Source organism: Bos indicus x Bos taurus, chromosome 29, assembly GCF_003369695.1.
Source record: "Bos indicus x Bos taurus breed Angus x Brahman F1 hybrid chromosome 29, Bos_hybrid_MaternalHap_v2.0, whole genome shotgun sequence".
Classification (NCBI taxonomy): Eukaryota; Metazoa; Chordata; class Mammalia; order Artiodactyla; family Bovidae; genus Bos; species Bos indicus x Bos taurus.
Genome location: NC_040104.1, coordinates 8,654,238 through 8,670,244, shown reverse-complemented (window position 1 = coordinate 8,670,244; position 16,007 = coordinate 8,654,238). Strand labels below are relative to the sequence as shown.

Here is a 16,007-nt window from a genome sequence, read left to right as displayed (position 1 = left end):
CCACTCCAGAATTATCTTCATTTGTGCATCTACTTCTTTAACAAATGCTTATGGTACATATTCTGCCATCAGGCACTGTTGTCAGCTTTATAAATATGAAATCATTCAGTCCTCACTACTCTGACACTGAAACTTGTCTATCCACACTTTAAAATGAAAGCAACTGAAGCATGGAGAGGTTAAGCAGATTGCCAAAAGTCACACAGCTGGTGAGTTACAGTACCACATGTCTCCCCCACTGGAAGACAAGGTTCACCTGTGCAGAGCCTGTAGCTGAGGCCTGCCCTGCTCACTCAAGAGCCCCTGTACCCAGAGCAGTGTGCCACACATACAATCGTACAAACAGGATATGAGACAGCAAAGGCCAGGTCACAGAGAAGGAGGGACGGGAGAGAAGCCTGGAGAGAGGCTGTGGGGGAGATGATGGAAGGCCTCGAAGGGCCTCAAGCGCTGAAGGACGAGCCGGGCTGGGGGGCAGCATTGGGACCGGCAGGAGTGTGGTGGTCTGGGCACCGTGCCAAGAAAGGCAGGATCTTGTTGACAGATTTAACTTAGCAGGTAGGCGGGCAAACGCCTTGGAGTTAACCTCCTTCCTTCATGCCCTGCATCCATTACATGAACAGACCCTGTCAGCACCTCCAAAATGCATTCCTAATCCCACTTTTCTCACCCAAATTCTGCTCCCACCTGGCCCACAGCACCATCACAGCTTTCCTGGAATCCTGCCACGGCCAACTAGGAGGTCCCCTGGGCTTTCAGCCTCGTCCCTGACACAGCAGTCAGGGGGATCCTGATAAACCTGTCAGATCACATCACTTTCCTGCTCAAAATCCGCTGGCATGTTCCAAAGTGAACACAACGCCATCTCATACTGCAGGGTCTCCTGCCCACCCCTAGTTCCTCTAGTCGCCCCTCCTTCCTACCCCTGCCATTTTGGCTACCCCAAGGCCTTTGCATTTGACCTTCCCTCTGACTGGCAAGCTTCTTCCCTAGGAGTTCCATGAATCTCACTCTTTCACTTCCTCAGGTTTTTTCTCAAGTATGAGCTTCTCACTGGGGTCTGATCTGGTCCCCCTGCTGAAAATGCAACACTGCCCACTTACCCAGTGCTCTGTCTCTACTGCTGGTTCTACGTGCAAACTTTGATTTTTTAATTCCTCACTGCACCTCCCCAGTGCCCACAATTATACCTAAAACACTACAGGGCATATTTGATTAAGCTAGGTGCAAGACACTGTATAACCTACATGGAAGACAAAAATATAAACGAAAATAGACACAAGGCCCTTGTAGGCCCTACAAAATATGCCATGGATGGATACCAAAGTTGCTGCTGTAGGACTCGTGTGGCCCATGGCGTAGTGAAAGCAAATAAACTGGCAGACAGAAATGAGTGAGCTGCTTGCAAGCAGGTCGCCAGAGAACCTTGACAGCTCTTATTAGCCTGCAAGACCTGGCAGAGTTGGTGGAAGGGGGATGCCAGCAGAGGAAACATCTTGCAGGCAGGCCCAAAATAAAGGAGCCCACCTAGCTCAAGGAACAGACGAAGAGTGCGCCTGGAGTTTGGTGCTGAAGGTGGAGGACAGGCAAAGAACAGATGGGAAAAGTGGGCCTGTCATGTAGGCCCTGATCTCCACTCTAAAAGCTTCCAAACTTCCAAGCAAGGGAGGGGGTTATCAAGGGAGGCATGCGATCCGCAGCGACCTAGGTTGCAATGTCTGAGAAGGGGGTCACAGAGCTGGGATGGAAGAGGACCCTGTGACAACCTATTGGCATAAAGGGCAGCTAAAACACAGGGAAGGGATGGCATTACCCAGCTGGGGGTGGGGAGGTGGGGCGGGCGCAGCAATGCCTAAGACCCTCACCCAAGCTCCCTCTAGACCCCAGACATACAAGGCCTTTGTTCCGTGAACCACACTGGCCCAGAGCGAAATCATGTCTCTCTAACGCTCTAGCCCTTTCTGTTTCTCTGCAGGTACCCGTCCTGCCTTTCGCAAGAGGGCAACGATTTTAAGAATCGCCCAGGACGCCGCCAGTAGGTGATCAAGCACCTCAGTGAGGTCTTTTGTTTCCTTCATCCCCTTACCTCCGAATAACGGAGGCAGAGACCCTTCATTAACGGCTAAAAACTCTACTGCACGAATGTGAACAATCCCACGCCACGGCCCTCTACCCGCGAGGTTCAGCGAGGGTGTGCATCTCCACCGAGGAGATCGGCCAAGATGAAATTCCGAGCCAGTCCTACTCGAGCCCCAGCGCCTTCACCATCACGCGGGATTTTGGGACACCCAGAACCCAATACTGGGATTCAGGGACGGGCCAGGCTGCGCTCCCGAGGCCAATCCAAACTGTCACCCTCACTGGCTGGGACCCCTGAGCCTGACACTCCGGCGAAGGACCAAGACTCAATGCCGCCGGATAGACGCGAACTGTTTCAGACTGACTCGCCGCAGACCGACGGAAGAAGCGGCCCGGGCGGACCCACCAAACCCACACCCTCAGAAACGACCACTGCAGAGCGTGTCTGTGGCCTCAGACTCCCATAACCCACCGCGGCTGTAAAAACCCTACCTGCTCTTTGAAGGGCAGCAATTTAAACCTATCAGAACAAAGTGTCTGCAACTTACCGACCAATTGAAATTTTTTAAATCTGAAGGCGGTGCTGTCACGGAGTCTGTCAGCCCAATGGGAGAGGTGGAAATTTCCAGAAAGAATAGGACCAATGGGCGCGGCCAGCGCGGCCATGATTGGCGGGCTAAGTGACCAATCGGTGTCGCAGAGGTCCGCCCCTCCCTCCAATCATAGAGTATATGATGGGTGGGGCTTTCAGAGCAACGTCCAGTCTCGAAACGCGGGGGAGGCAGGACTCTCCCCACTGTCCAATGAGAAAGAAGCAAAGATGATGGGCTAGACTTCAAGCCAATGGGAGGAAACCATAGAAAGCCCCCTAGAGGGAAGCGACCAGTGAGCCGGCGAGGAAGAGGCGGGATCTGGGGGTCCCGGCAGCTTCTAGTAGGTTCCAGAAGGCGGCGCGTGCGGTTGGGAACGCGGAGCCGACGGAGTCTATTCAACGGGGTTCCGGACCGGGCTATGGAGCAGGTGAAGGGGGAGGGGCGGGCTGCGGCCCGTGGCCGCTCTGGCACCCGCCAAGGCTGGGCCGCGGGTGGAGGGGCGGGGCGGGCGCCCGATTGTTGTGGCCGGGGCGGGGGCCGGGGTCGGCGGAGCCGCGGGGAAGGCGAGGGCGTGAGGGCCGCGGCGGGCGGCCGGGGAGTGAGGCCTGGCGGCGGGGAGCGCGGGGTCGCCTCAGTGCTCGTCGCCAGTCGACTCGGCGAGATGGGCCGGGGGACGCACCAGTTCGGCTTAAGTCCGGCCCGCGGCGGGAAGAAGAGCCGCGGCTGGGCCCCTGAGGCCTCCCAGGACGTGGGTCCAGGCTGAGCAGGGGATGGCGCCCGCGGCGTTTGGAGGGCTGGAGGTGGGCGAGAGGCCTTGCGAAAGGCGAGAGGGATCAGGTCAACCTCTGGGAATTCGTCTTCTGGGAGAGAGATCTGAGATTGCAAAGAGGTTACCCAGGATTTGGCCCCAGTTAACTTGGAGGAACGCGGGGACGGGAATACACTGCAAGTAGCTGATGGACTCGGTGGCCAGTTGCGGGGAAACCCTACTTCTCTGCATGGAAGGCCGGGGTGGAAGAGTGTTGAGTGAAGGTATGATGAGCAGCAGGCCGACTTCTTAGCCTGATTCGGGAAAGGAGAGGGTGCAACAGAAGTCCTTGGAAAGAATTTCATCTCTACCAGGGTTTTACAAATCATTATGTGCAGCACCTCCCTCTCTTCGTCTTTTCTTTGTATGTGTGTGATTCAAGAGTTGACCGACGACTGGTTCTTCTAAAACGTGGGGTTTTAATTGCACGAGGAGGAATTTGGTTGCTGAAGGAAATTTAAAGTATATAGTTAAGCAGAGAGAAGTAAGTTGTTTGACTTCGTTCAGCGTTATGGGGAGGCTGAGCTTGAGGCTGTTGTGGGTTACTCTCTGTGAGTTAATTGTGTCCTCTGTGGCCTGAGGGTTGTGAGACTCTAGAGAGGTTTTATTGAATTGGAACCTGTTATTGGGCTGTAATGGTTGATTGGGGGGAGGAGGAGGAACAGCTCGGAGTTTTTATTGGTGTGATCTACAAAACTGAATCTTTTATCCTGGTATATCTATTGCTCCCTTTAGCTAACTCTGGAGCTTCTTTGCTAAATTTTTAAAAAATTAGAGTGGAAACTGAGAGTTTAAACATTTCTCACCCTCATGATAACTAAATTGTGTCTGGGATTGAATAGGCTGTGATACAGACAAGAAACTGATTTTAAATTTAAGAAGAGCGCTCATTCCGAAGTTATCAAAATACGGGGAAAAAATATTGCTTTATCGCACTTGCCCATAGAAGTGTGCATGCAGGTAGACTGAGTAAACTCAGGGACTGCAGTTTACAGGCCTGTTGTACAAGGCGGCCAGGTGTGTTACAACCTGCTGTCCTGCATCCGTTCAGTATGTAAACTTTTTTTCCCTCTTAGATGCATGTTTCAGTTCTAGGAAATACTCAAATAGGAGACATTTTGAGTGTGTAAAATTGTGTTTTTTTTAAACTACCTTTCAAATAAAATCTCACAGTGATAAAACTTAAAATTTGACCACATACAGGCATTATGTGTCAGTTGCATTATGTATGCATTATGTGTCAGTTGATATAAATTTATCAGTTCAAATGCACGCACTTCACATTTTTAGCACACAATCATCTTGTTTAGTCGCTAAGTCACGCTGGACTCTTTGCAACCCCATGGACTGTTGCCTGCCAGGTTCCTTTGTCCATGGGGTTTTTCAGGTAAAAATACTGGAGTGGAGTTGCCATTTCCTTCTCCATCCACTTGATGTTTTCAAGTGCTGATTTCCTGCTTGCAGGAAAGGTGTGCTCAGTTTGGAAAATGTTCTGTAGGATAGGCAAGAATGTCACCAAGGTATTCTCAGCTGCCTCGTGAAACTATTTGAGTTTTTTAACTTCTCACCTTCCAGCTTGCATTCTATAAGATTTTTTTCCTTGCTGGTTAAATTTGGTAGTCTCTCCTTTTTCCTCTTGGAGGTTGTCTTCAGATTTTTCTGGCTAGTGGAGGGTCCCATTTGGTGTGCCTCAGGGTTCCGAAGTCATTTCTCACAGCAGAATTCTTTCTTGCATCAGTACACTGGATGGGCATACCAGGAAAGAATGGCTTGTGTCCTGAGTGACACAGCTGTTCTGACCAATGTGTGGGCGTTTGAGGGGTGGTCCTCCTCTCTTGTTGGGCTCCCTGATTTGGAGAAAGTGAAAGTGAAGTCTCTCAATCGTGTCCGACTCTTTGTGATCCCATGGATAGTAGCCTGCACCAGGCTCCTCTGTCCATGGGATTTTCTATGCAAGAGTACTGGACTGGGTTGCCATTTCCTTCTCCAGGGAATCTTCCCGACCCAGGGATTGAACCCAGGTCTCCCGCATTGTAGACAGACGCTTTACCATCTGAGCCACCAGGGAAGTCCAGTTTGGAGAAGCCTTTTAATTAGAAGCCTGTTCTGATATGGCCAAGGTCCATTTCACACCAGTTGACCCTCTCGGTGTGCCCCTGCTGTTTCGGTTCTGGGTATTTGAGAGACGAGGGAATGGAACTGCAGCAGTGCTACTTGATCCTCCTTCCGTCGGTTTTGTTGCTGTTTAGTCACTAAATCGTGTCCAACTCTCTTGCCACCCCACGGACTGTAGCCGGCCAGGCTCTTCTGTCCATAGGATTCTCCAGCCAAGACTGGGTTGCGGTTTCTTTCTCCAGGGTATCTTCCCAACCCAGGGGTCGAATCCTCCTCTCCTGCACTGCAGGTGGATTCTTTACCACTGAGTCACCAGGGCAGCCCCTTCACTTGTTTAAGTGTGTTTAATATTTAAACATGACAAAAACTGATTTTTATCCTAGCTGCATTTTTTAGCTGTTAAGAAACAGCCACAGTCTGCCGTGTTGTGACATCTACCAGTGGAAACAGATTGTTCTCTGGTGCTCGGTGAGCGTCCTGATGCTCCTGAAGGCCATCCTGGTACCCGAAGGTTGCTGGAGCGTGTACCAGTGCGTCCTTAGTCCTCTGTTCCTGGCTCCCTCTTCAGTGAGGAAGCTCCCTCTTCAACTAGGCCTGTGTTCAGTTCATCATTTGAACTCTGGAAATCCAAAGGAAATTTCTTTTTCCACAAAAGGCATTCATGCATATGTCCTAGAGTGGCTTCTTCAGCTCAAAGTTGAGAGTTTTGGAAGAGTGTCTGGAATTGTTAATCCCCAGGGGAGCCAGCAAAGGGCAGAGACAGGCCACTTCTTCCTTGTTACTTTATTTTTTCCTTGCTGTTTCCCACAGGCGTGGGAACTGTAAATTAATCTGTGATTTGTTTTTTCTGATGTGTAAAGTAACCAGTTTGTCAACAACTACAGAAAGGAATGAGTGTCACTTAAGAAATAGGGACTAAAGAAGAATTTCATGGGGAGAAACTGTATTGGTTCCTCTCTTCTCAGGTAAATGAGCTCAAAGAGAAGGGCAACAAGGCCCTGAGTGCCGGCAACATTGACGATGCGCTGCAGTGCTACTCCGAAGCCATTAAGTTAGACCCCCAGAACCACGTGCTCTACAGCAATCGCTCCGCGGCCTATGCCAAGAAGGGAGACTACCAGAAGGCTTACGAGGACGGCTGCAAGACCGTTGACCTGAAGCCTGACTGGGGCAAGGTAAGCCGCGCAAAGGGGGCTTTTCAGGAGCCCGGAAGCTCCTCTGGGGTAGCTCTGGCCTGCCTGGCCACCTGTCCTGAGAGACTCGTAGTTGGTTACTGCCCTCTCCTTGGTCTTCCTGCCTGTTAGAATGTTCCTCAGAGTGGTGACATGTTTTGTCACATCTGAGGTACTGTTAGTTAAGACATGTTTTACTTTCTGTACTAAGAGAAAACTGCTCTAGAAGCTAACAGCACTTGGCGTCATGAGATGAACTGGGCTGAAGCGGCCGTGTTCTGCAGGGTCGACAGATACTACCGTTGTGTCCTGGTCCTCTTCCTGTTTGTTGGTTTGTTTTGTGGCCTTCACGTGAATACCCGTTTTGTTCCATGAATTGTAAAGTAGATTGTTTTGACTTCATCTTTGGAATTTACCTCTGGGTGTCTTATTTTTTATCTTTCTTTGCTGGTTTAAGGGCTACTCACGAAAAGCAGCGGCTCTTGAATTCTTAAACCGATTTGAAGAAGCCAAGCAAACCTATGAGGAGGGTTTAAAACATGAAGCAAACAATCCTCAGCTCAAAGAAGGTTTACAGAATATGGAGGCCCGGCTGGCAGGTAGACCCCAGAACACTGCCCTGCCCCTGTTATTGACTGCTGTTTTATACTTGGGTAGTGTTGAGGCTCCCCCCACCCCCAGTGTTGGTTTAGTAGGCCACAGGGGCACAGTAACCGACTTCCTGGTGGTGCGCTTTCCTTTATTCAAAACAGAAAGGAAATTCATGAACCCTTTCAACATGCCTAATCTGTACCAGAAGTTGGAGAGTGATCCCAGGACCAAGACTCTGCTCGCAGATCCTACCTACCGGGAACTGATCGAGCAGCTGCGGAACAAGCCGTCCGACCTGGGCACGTAAGTTCAAGGCGGCAGGTTTGTCTCTAGAAACAAACACAACTGTTGTGGTTTCTTCCTAGGACCCTGTGGCAGGGGTTCCCTAGACCAGACTGGGGTTTCTGCCTTTGTTTTTTCCCTCCAAAGAGCAGTCAGAGTTTACTGCTTTATTGCTTATTTGTATTTCTAGAAAGGGTCGGGGGGATCACGTATTAGAGTAATCTGGGGGGCTTGTTCTGCCCCTCCCCACCTTCACTGCACTCTTGGCAGTGCTGACCTGGCATCAGCTCTGTATTTTCTGTATACACAGGCATACATTTTCACATGAGGCGTGTTTTTGTGCTGAATGTATGTCAATACCATTGATTCTGTTTCATGGTACATGTACCTTGATAGTGAGAACCCAACATAGTCCTCTCTATTGGTGTGTTGGAGTGGAAACTCAAGGTTGAAAGCACATCAGATCTAAAGATCGGCTCTAAATCTTGTGCTGGTGTCTGTGACTGCCTGGGTGCCTCTGACCTGAGATCAGACAGAGTGTACCTGTAACTCACTCCCCTGTGTGTCTGCTGGCCTCTAGAAACAAACCCCATCTGCGTTACCTCATATTTTATATGGAATTTTGAGGGGTTGAGCATTCCACAGTTGTAATTCATGGGTAGTACAGAACCTAGCAACCTTCCCATGGGTAAGAATCTTTTCTATTCAATAATCTGAGCTTTAGCAGTAAGTAGGGTTTAAGATCAGTTCTGGAGAAGACTAAGTGCTATTCTTCATTTTTTTAACCAATACTAGGAAACTGCAAGATCCCCGGATCATGACTACTCTTAGCGTCCTGCTCGGAGTTGATCTGGGCAGTATGGATGAAGAGGAGGAAGTTGCAACACCTCCACCACCACCTCCTCCCAAAAAGGAGACAAAACCAGAGCCAATGGAAGAAGATCTTCCAGAGAATAAGAAGCAGGTTGGTGTGTGTGTATCTGTCTCTCTAGAACACTTTACTATCATGCATTTAGAAACTGCCTAGTAGCCGGCAATATGTGTCCGGTAGGACCATCTTCAGACTTCGGATGGCTGTGCTGGGTTTTTGAGTGCTCAGTGTGTGGTCAAATTACTGTTATTGATAATTAAAATGTTTCGTATGTTAAAAGGTCCATGTAACAAGCAGTTCCATAGGAACTGTGTGTCTCAGAGTCTGCCACAGGATCCCACGGCCACTGTGGTTCTGGCTCATGGTTCTGGCAGTGTGGACATCAGCCAGGGTCAGCCTGAAATCTGTGTGTGGCCCTTGTTCTTGTTGTGATCCAGAAGAATGTTGTCTGTCAGCTCATATGCTTCTGTTTCCTGGCTTAGCGGACAACTTTCAGTCTCTCAGAGCATCAGGCCTGTGCTGAACGGTTTTATTTCCCTTCTTATAAATGGGAACAGCAGATTGTTGCCAAATTTAGTACCGTTAAATGGGTAAGCGTTGGTTGCTCATGGTGTCTCAAAGCTGGAAAAAGGCCCTACGGTGTGGGTGATCGTGAGTCTGCTGCAGACTCCTGCCACCAGGACAGCCCCTCCCGCTCCTCCTCACCCCTCTGCTGTCGTTTCCTGGTGGCTGGGACCCAGAGACTGCGCGTGAGAGAGACCGAACTTGCTCAGCCTCTTGGGTTAAACCCAGCACAGAGCTGTGTTGTCCGCTTTCAGGTTGTTTCAAGCTGAGGGGATTTCCTCTTCTCTGAGGAAACCCTCACTTTCGGACAAAAATCCAGGAGAGTAGGTGGGATAAGGGGGTGTCTTGGAGGAAGCAGAGAAGAAACCAGTTTTCCATCTTAACAGCTGATACTCCCCTCTGGGTGTGGAGAACCTGCTTCCCGTAGCCTCGTCGGGTGTGTGTGCTGTGCGTACCTGTGACATCCCAGGCACTGGCTCCCTTTGCCATCTGGGTTAGATGTGCTCAGCCCTCCTCCTTCCGCACCTCCTCTAGGCGCTGAGAGAAAAAGAGCTGGGGAATGAAGCCTACAAGAAGAAGGACTTTGACACGGCCTTGAAGCACTACGACAAAGCCAAAGACCTGGATCCCACCAACATGACGTACATAACCAACCAAGCAGGTGAGGCCCGGCCCGTGCGCGGGAGTGCTCCCAAGGTCCCGCGGAAGAGGCACGGGCTGACTCTTCTTGATCCTCTGCTTGGCAGCCGTGTACTTCGAAAAGGGTGACTATGGTCAATGCCGGGAGCTTTGTGAGAAGGCCATTGAAGTGGGGCGAGAAAACCGAGAAGACTACCGACAGATTGCCAAGTACGCTTGACCTGGAGTGCCTTGAGTAATCGGGAGGGTCCCGTGTCTGCAGTGGGAGGGGGCTGGAAAGGAGGCTGCAGGGACTGAGACTGAAGGTTTTAGAAGGATGTGGTGCTGGGGGCACGATGTGGGCCTTGTGTCTAGATGTTTTGCCTCTGCAGAGGCTGACCTTGTCTGTGCTCTGCCCTTAGCAAATTCTTCTTCTTTGTGTCTTTGTCAGAGCTTATGCACGAATTGGCAACTCTTACTTCAAAGAAGAAAAGTACAAGGATGCCATCCATTTCTACAACAAGTCTCTGGCAGAGCACCGAACCCCAGATGTGCTCAAGAAATGCCAGCAGGTGGGTAGGGAATGAGGGATGTTTTCTTAACTCGATTTGTTGTAGTCATTTTTATTTAGTAATGAATTTGTTGTCTTTGGTTATTTTATATGACGTGTCCCCTGTAAATGATGACAACACATAGAAATAACCCAGTTTTTCTGCTGTCTTTTTTAGTCGGCCAGCATTTTGACCTTAAATTTGTTGAGGGTCAGCGCACTGACAGTGTTGTGGTTTTTATTGTAAATTAAGACCCTGATGCTGGGAAAGATTGAAGGCAGGAGGAGAAGGGGACGACAGGATGAGATGGTTGGATGGCATCACCAACTCGATGGACATGAGTTTGGGTAGACTCCATGAGTTGACGATGGACAGGGAGGCCCGGCGTGCCGCAGTCCATGGGGTCATAAAGAGTCGGACACAACTGAGCGACTGAACTGAAATGAAATTTTTTCTTACTTTATACAACCAAATTATGCAGGGGGGTGATTTTATTCACACAAAGATTGGTCAGAAAAATAAGAGCTGTTAGTCCATCATTTTCACATAAGGCATATCTTTGTACCAAGTGTATGTCAGTACCATTTGTTCTGTTTCATAGTATATATACCTTGATAATGAGAAATACAAAATTCTTTTCTTTAATTGAGGTAAGGTTGATTTACAACGTTATTTCAGTGGTATAACAACTCAAAACTTACTAACTATAGTGTATATTTAAAGTTATAAAATATCGGCTATGTTCTCTGTGCTGTACAATATATCTTTGTAGTTTGTACGTAGTGTAAGGAATATAAAATTATTAATCCCAAAATTAAATCTCACCAGCAGTACCTCATAGCTCAGTCGGTAAAGAATTTACCTGCAGTGCAGGAAACCCAGGTTCAATTCCTGGATTAGGAAGATCCCCTGGAGAAGGAAATGGCAACCCACTCTGGGATTCTTGCCTGGAGAATTCCATGGACAGAAGAGCCTGGCAGGCTATAGTCCGTGGGGTCGCAAGAGTCGGACACGACTGAGTGACTAAACCACCACCACCAAGCAGTACTTTCTGAAAATTGAAATTCAGACTTTTTATTAGCCCAGTGTTATGAGAGTTTAAATGACTATTTCAAGAATTTTTTTAGGCAGAGAAAATCTTGAAGGAGCAAGAGCGGCTGGCCTACATAAACCCTGACCTGGCCTTGGAGGAGAAGAACAAAGGCAATGAGTGTTTTCAGAAAGGGGACTACCCCCAGGCCATGAAGCACTACACGGAAGCCATCAAACGGAACCCCAAAGACGCCAAGCTGTACAGCAACCGAGCTGCCTGCTACACCAAGCTCCTGGAGTTCCAGCTGGCGCTCAAGGTGAAGGCAGGGTAACCTGTCCATGAGAAATGTGTTCTTCCTCTTTTCGTGCGTTCGTCAACATCAGCTTGACGTTCTTGCTTTGATGATAGATTCAAGGTGGTGGTGTGTGTATGAGACTGAAAGTCCAGGGCCTGTGTTACCCTGTCCTGGCCCATGTAGTGTTGTTTCGCGTGTAGGAAGTATTTGGGAAAGTCGATCCTTTTCCCTTCCCGTTGCCTTTCTTCATGTGGTAATCATTTTGCCTTTTGACGTTTTAAATGCACAGTTGAGTGGCGTCGAGTCTGTGACACTGTTGTGCAGCCACCACCACCCTCTGCTGCAGAGCTTGTCCATCTTCCCAAGTGGAAGCTGCATCTTCTAACACTAAACTCCCCATTCCTCTCCTCCAGCCCCTAGCAACCAGCGTTCTATTTTCTGTCTTTGATCACTCTGGGGACCTCCTGTAAGTGGGATCATATAGTACTGGGCCTTCTGTGCCTGGCTCGTGTCACTTGGCATAGGGTCTTCAGGGTTCATGTTGTAGCCTGTAGCATTTCCTTTTCGTGGCTGAGTGGTGTTCTGTAGCGTGGATAGCCCACACTGTGTGTTCGTCGGTTCACCCATCAGTGGAGGTTGGGTTGTCCCCGCTTCGGGCGGTGCGGAGCGGCGCTGCCGTGAGCGTGGGTGCACAGACAGCTGTCTGCCCCTCGTGTCGGTCCTTCCGGGTGTTGCATGCAGCAGCGGAGGTATTGCAGTTCTGTGTTTAACTTGGGGGAAGGGGTGAACTGCCTCGCTTTCTATAGGAACTTTACCATCACTTCTTTCTTCGGTACTCAGTAATATGGGACTGCTGCTGTAAGTCACATCGCACGTGGTCAGGTATGCCAGTATTCAGCACTGGAGGAGTTCCTCTCCATCATGCCCTTGAACGTGAGCTAATCTGTGCATCTTGGCAATTGGATCTATCTAGAGACCCCAGTACCTGAGTCCATGATGGTTTTTGTCTGATGACCCAGATCTTTTGGGTCCGTCCAGCCTAGAGACATCACTGCTGCTGGAAGGACTGCACAAGGGCCGTGTCAGAAGCAAGTTGGTTTGCAAAGCAAAGAATAACATTGTTAATCACCTGAGAGGCGGCATAGGACTTTTCCCAAACTGCAAATGGGAGGAAGGAATCAGCAGGATCGCTTCTGGTCTTCGGGCTCCTCATTAGCCATTGGTTGGGCCACGGTGCGCATGGCACACTGCATAGCGTTCTTTGTCCTGTAATTTTATGTTCTGAAGACACATCAAGCAAGTATACAAAATACCTGTGTTTTCCTTCATTTTCAACAATAAGCACTGACGCTTGCTAAAACTGTTTGTGAAAGGAAATGATACATTTTGACACTTCACCTCATAGGTTTTTGAGCATACATGTCCTAAAATGACTCTCCTTATCCATTCACAACATTATTAGCACCTAATAATAGCAAAGCTAAGGCCATATTCAGATTTCCTCACTGGTCTAAAAATAAAGTTATGGAGTTGTCAGTATCGGGGTCCATTTATTTCCTCTGGTGATCATTGTCCTTTTTAATTTTTTGAAGTAGAAGTTTCCCTACATTTCGGGGTTTTTTCCCTCATTAACATCAGCCTTCTAAGGAATCTAGACCCCTTCCCTTGTGAGATGGTTCAGGATCTGGTTTCTTGTGTCTTGACGTTCTCCTTACTTTGCTTCTCTGCTCTCCTTTTCTCCTTTATCTGGGCCTTCTATTGAATCACCATGAGGCCAGAGTTATAGAAGTACTGGGGTGGGGAGTAAATTGGAAGATTGGGACTGGCATATACACACTATTATATATAAGATAACTAATAAGGCTCTTCTGTGTAACACAGGAAACTCCACTCCATACGCTATAATGGCCTATATGGGGAAAGAATCTTAAAAACAGCGATTATTTGTATATGTGTAACTAATTCACTTTGCTGTATACCTGAAACTAATTCAACATTGTAAATCAACTGTACTTTAATAAAGTTTTAAAAATAAGGGGCTTCCCTGGTGGCTTAGTGGTAAAGAAACCACTTGCCAAAGCAAGAGATATGGATTCAATCCCTGGTCTAGGAAGGTCCCACATGCTGCAGAGTGCCTAACCCAGTGCACCACAATTATTGAGCCTGTGTTCTAGAGCCCAGAAACACAGCTACTGAGCCCACATGCCTTAGAGCCTGTGCTCTGTAAGAAGAGAAGCCGCAGCAGTGAAAACCCCGTGCAGCCAAAAATAAGTAAAAGAGGCACTAGAACAAAAGTCGCATGTTCTGTAATGGCCCTGGGTGAACAGTTGGGTTTGTGATCCCAGGTGATGAGTCAGCTGTGGGGTAGCTCCTCTAAAGGAATGAGCCTGATTCGTTTCTGCTTTTCCTTCCTAGGACTGTGAGGAGTGCATCCAGCTGGAGCCAACCTTCAGTAAGTGTCTTCCTGTGCTACTCCGCTGCCCCCTGTCTGGCCAGAGGGTTGAGAAGAGAGAGCATACTCTGCCTGTGTGTCTTTGGAGGTTATAACATTTTGAAGCTAGTGTCAGGCTGAGGAGTGATGGTGTTCAGAGCAGGTGAAAGCAGGCGGAAGTGTGTTCTGGGTGATGCCTCACCTCTCTCCTTTTCTGTCTCCAGTCAAGGGTTATACCCGGAAAGCAGCTGCCCTGGAGGCGATGAAGGACTACACGAAAGCCATGGATGTCTACCAGAAAGCACTCGACCTGGACTCTAACTGCAAGGTGGGGCTGCCCTGGCCTTCAGGGATCTCTGCCCTGCTTCCCTTTCTCTGATTCTTCCCTCTCGCCCTCCCCCTCAATGACTCCTGTTACCTTGGACCTGCTGCAGCAGTGAGCCAGGTAGTGCTAACGCTCTCCCCTTCTGGCCCTGCCGGAATGCAGGAGGCCGCAGATGGTTACCAGCGCTGCGTGATGGCCCAGTATAACCGACACGACAGCCCCGAGGATGTGAAGCGGCGGGCCATGGCCGACCCGGAGGTGCAGCAAATAATGAGCGACCCGGCCATGCGGCTCATCCTGGAACAGATGCAGAAGGACCCCCAGGCGCTCAGCGAGTGAGTCGAGCTGGGGGGTGACGGCCTTGGAGGGAAAAGGTGGACAAAAACAGTGAGAATGCACAACTTTGGCAGCAGTGTGATCCACCTAAGTGGCGTGTGTACAGTCTAATTCTCGGTTAAAAGGTTGGCAGGTGGTAGTGAGCTGGAAGGGCTTTGTTGGTGATAATGGCTTAAGTGGTTAGTTAGAAAGACCAGTGTTGCTGGGAAAAGGTCTCAGTGTACTGTTTCCGTGGGCTCGTGTCCAGTGAGAGTGGTCAGGTTCCAGCCACTGGCAGAGGAGGCCCGTGCGGTTCTCCCACAGGGCAGTTTCCACCAGGACTCCCCTTACCACCTCTTGCTGGTTGTGTCCAGGGCGGGTTGCACTAGGGCTTGCTCTGCGAGCAGGTAAAAATTTTTAGGGGTTAAGTCTCATTTCGGGTAACTTTGCCTCTTTGTCAGACACTTAAAGAACCCTGTGATAGCACAGAAGATCCAGAAGCTGATGGATGTGGGTCTGATTGCCATCCGGTGATGACTTGCGCATCATCCCCTTCCCTTCGCCCTCATGTGGAAAGAGGAGCTGGGACCGCGGCACGCAGCATGGAGCAGAAGGAAGAGAAGGGGTGACAAGCGAACAGCGTATCTATATATTTATACAGACCTACATGGAAGATTCAGAGACTTACACTCGCGCATTCGTGCAGCTGCTGCCTCTGGGCCCTCCCAGCACACGCATGGTCCTTCCCCTGCCCCCCAGTCGCTGTCTCGGCTGCTCTCCCATAGTTGGTTATTTTTTATTTGGGGCAGTGGGCTTGTATGGGGAGGGGAGGGTGTTCTTCCCAACCTCAGGTCCCAACTGTCTTCATTCACATTGTTAACTCCACGTCCTCTTCTCCAATAAAACAAGCCAGTCAGGCGTGGTTATACATTGTTATGTCTCTGAGTGATTTATTTATTTATTTTTTTACCAAAAGACTGAAGCATCTGTCCTGTGGGAGTCACAGCTTGGGTTGGAAGAGGTGTGAGTGCCAGCTGACTACTAGGAACCAGGCATGCTTTGTCTTCCTAAATGGTGGGGTTGGGTGTGAGCTTTTCTCGGTTCCACCGCCTTGCCTGGTGGCTCAGACAGTAAAAAATCTGCCTGCAGTGAGGGAAACCCAGGTTTCATCCCTGGGTTGGGAGGATGCCCTAGAGAAGTGAATGGCAGCCCACTCCGGTATTCTTGCATGGAGAATCTGATGGACGGAGGAGCCTGTACAGTCCATGGGTGGCAGTCGGACACGCCTGAGTGACTCACTGCCTCTCGACGTGGCCACTAGGTGGTGCTGTCGCCCAGTGGACGACTTGGAAGGAGATGACCTG

At 49.6% G+C, this 16,007-nt stretch overlaps 1 protein-coding gene across 1 annotated transcript; it reads left to right on the top strand.

Annotated features, from left to right (window-relative positions):
• Window positions 1-2,786: 2,786 nt before the first annotated feature.
• Window positions 2,787-15,576, top strand: STIP1 (stress induced phosphoprotein 1). The gene is made up of 13 exons (XM_027531608.1): window positions 2,787-3,099; window positions 6,561-6,770; window positions 7,225-7,366; window positions 7,520-7,661; window positions 8,436-8,604; window positions 9,610-9,736; window positions 9,822-9,924; window positions 10,145-10,265; window positions 11,372-11,593; window positions 13,988-14,024; window positions 14,228-14,331; window positions 14,491-14,663; window positions 15,105-15,576. The coding sequence occupies exons 1-13, from the start codon at window positions 2,923-2,925 to the stop codon at window positions 15,175-15,177; spliced, it is 1,800 nt and encodes a 599-aa protein (XP_027387409.1). The 5' UTR covers window positions 2,787-2,922; the 3' UTR covers window positions 15,178-15,576.
• Window positions 15,577-16,007: the final 431 nt, after the last annotated feature.

Excerpts from the sequence above, each read along its gene's own strand:
- STIP1 (XM_027531608.1), top strand. The coding sequence starts at position 2,923 with ATGGGAGGAAACCATAGAAAGCCCCCTAGAGGGAAGCGACCAGTGAGC. Across the intron at positions 7,367-7,519 it reads TATGGAGGCCCGGCTGGCAG|AAAGGAAATTCATGAACCCT; the intron begins GTAGACCCCAGA and ends TATTCAAAACAG. Across the intron at positions 10,266-11,371 it reads TGCTCAAGAAATGCCAGCAG|GCAGAGAAAATCTTGAAGGA; the intron begins GTGGGTAGGGAA and ends GAATTTTTTTAG.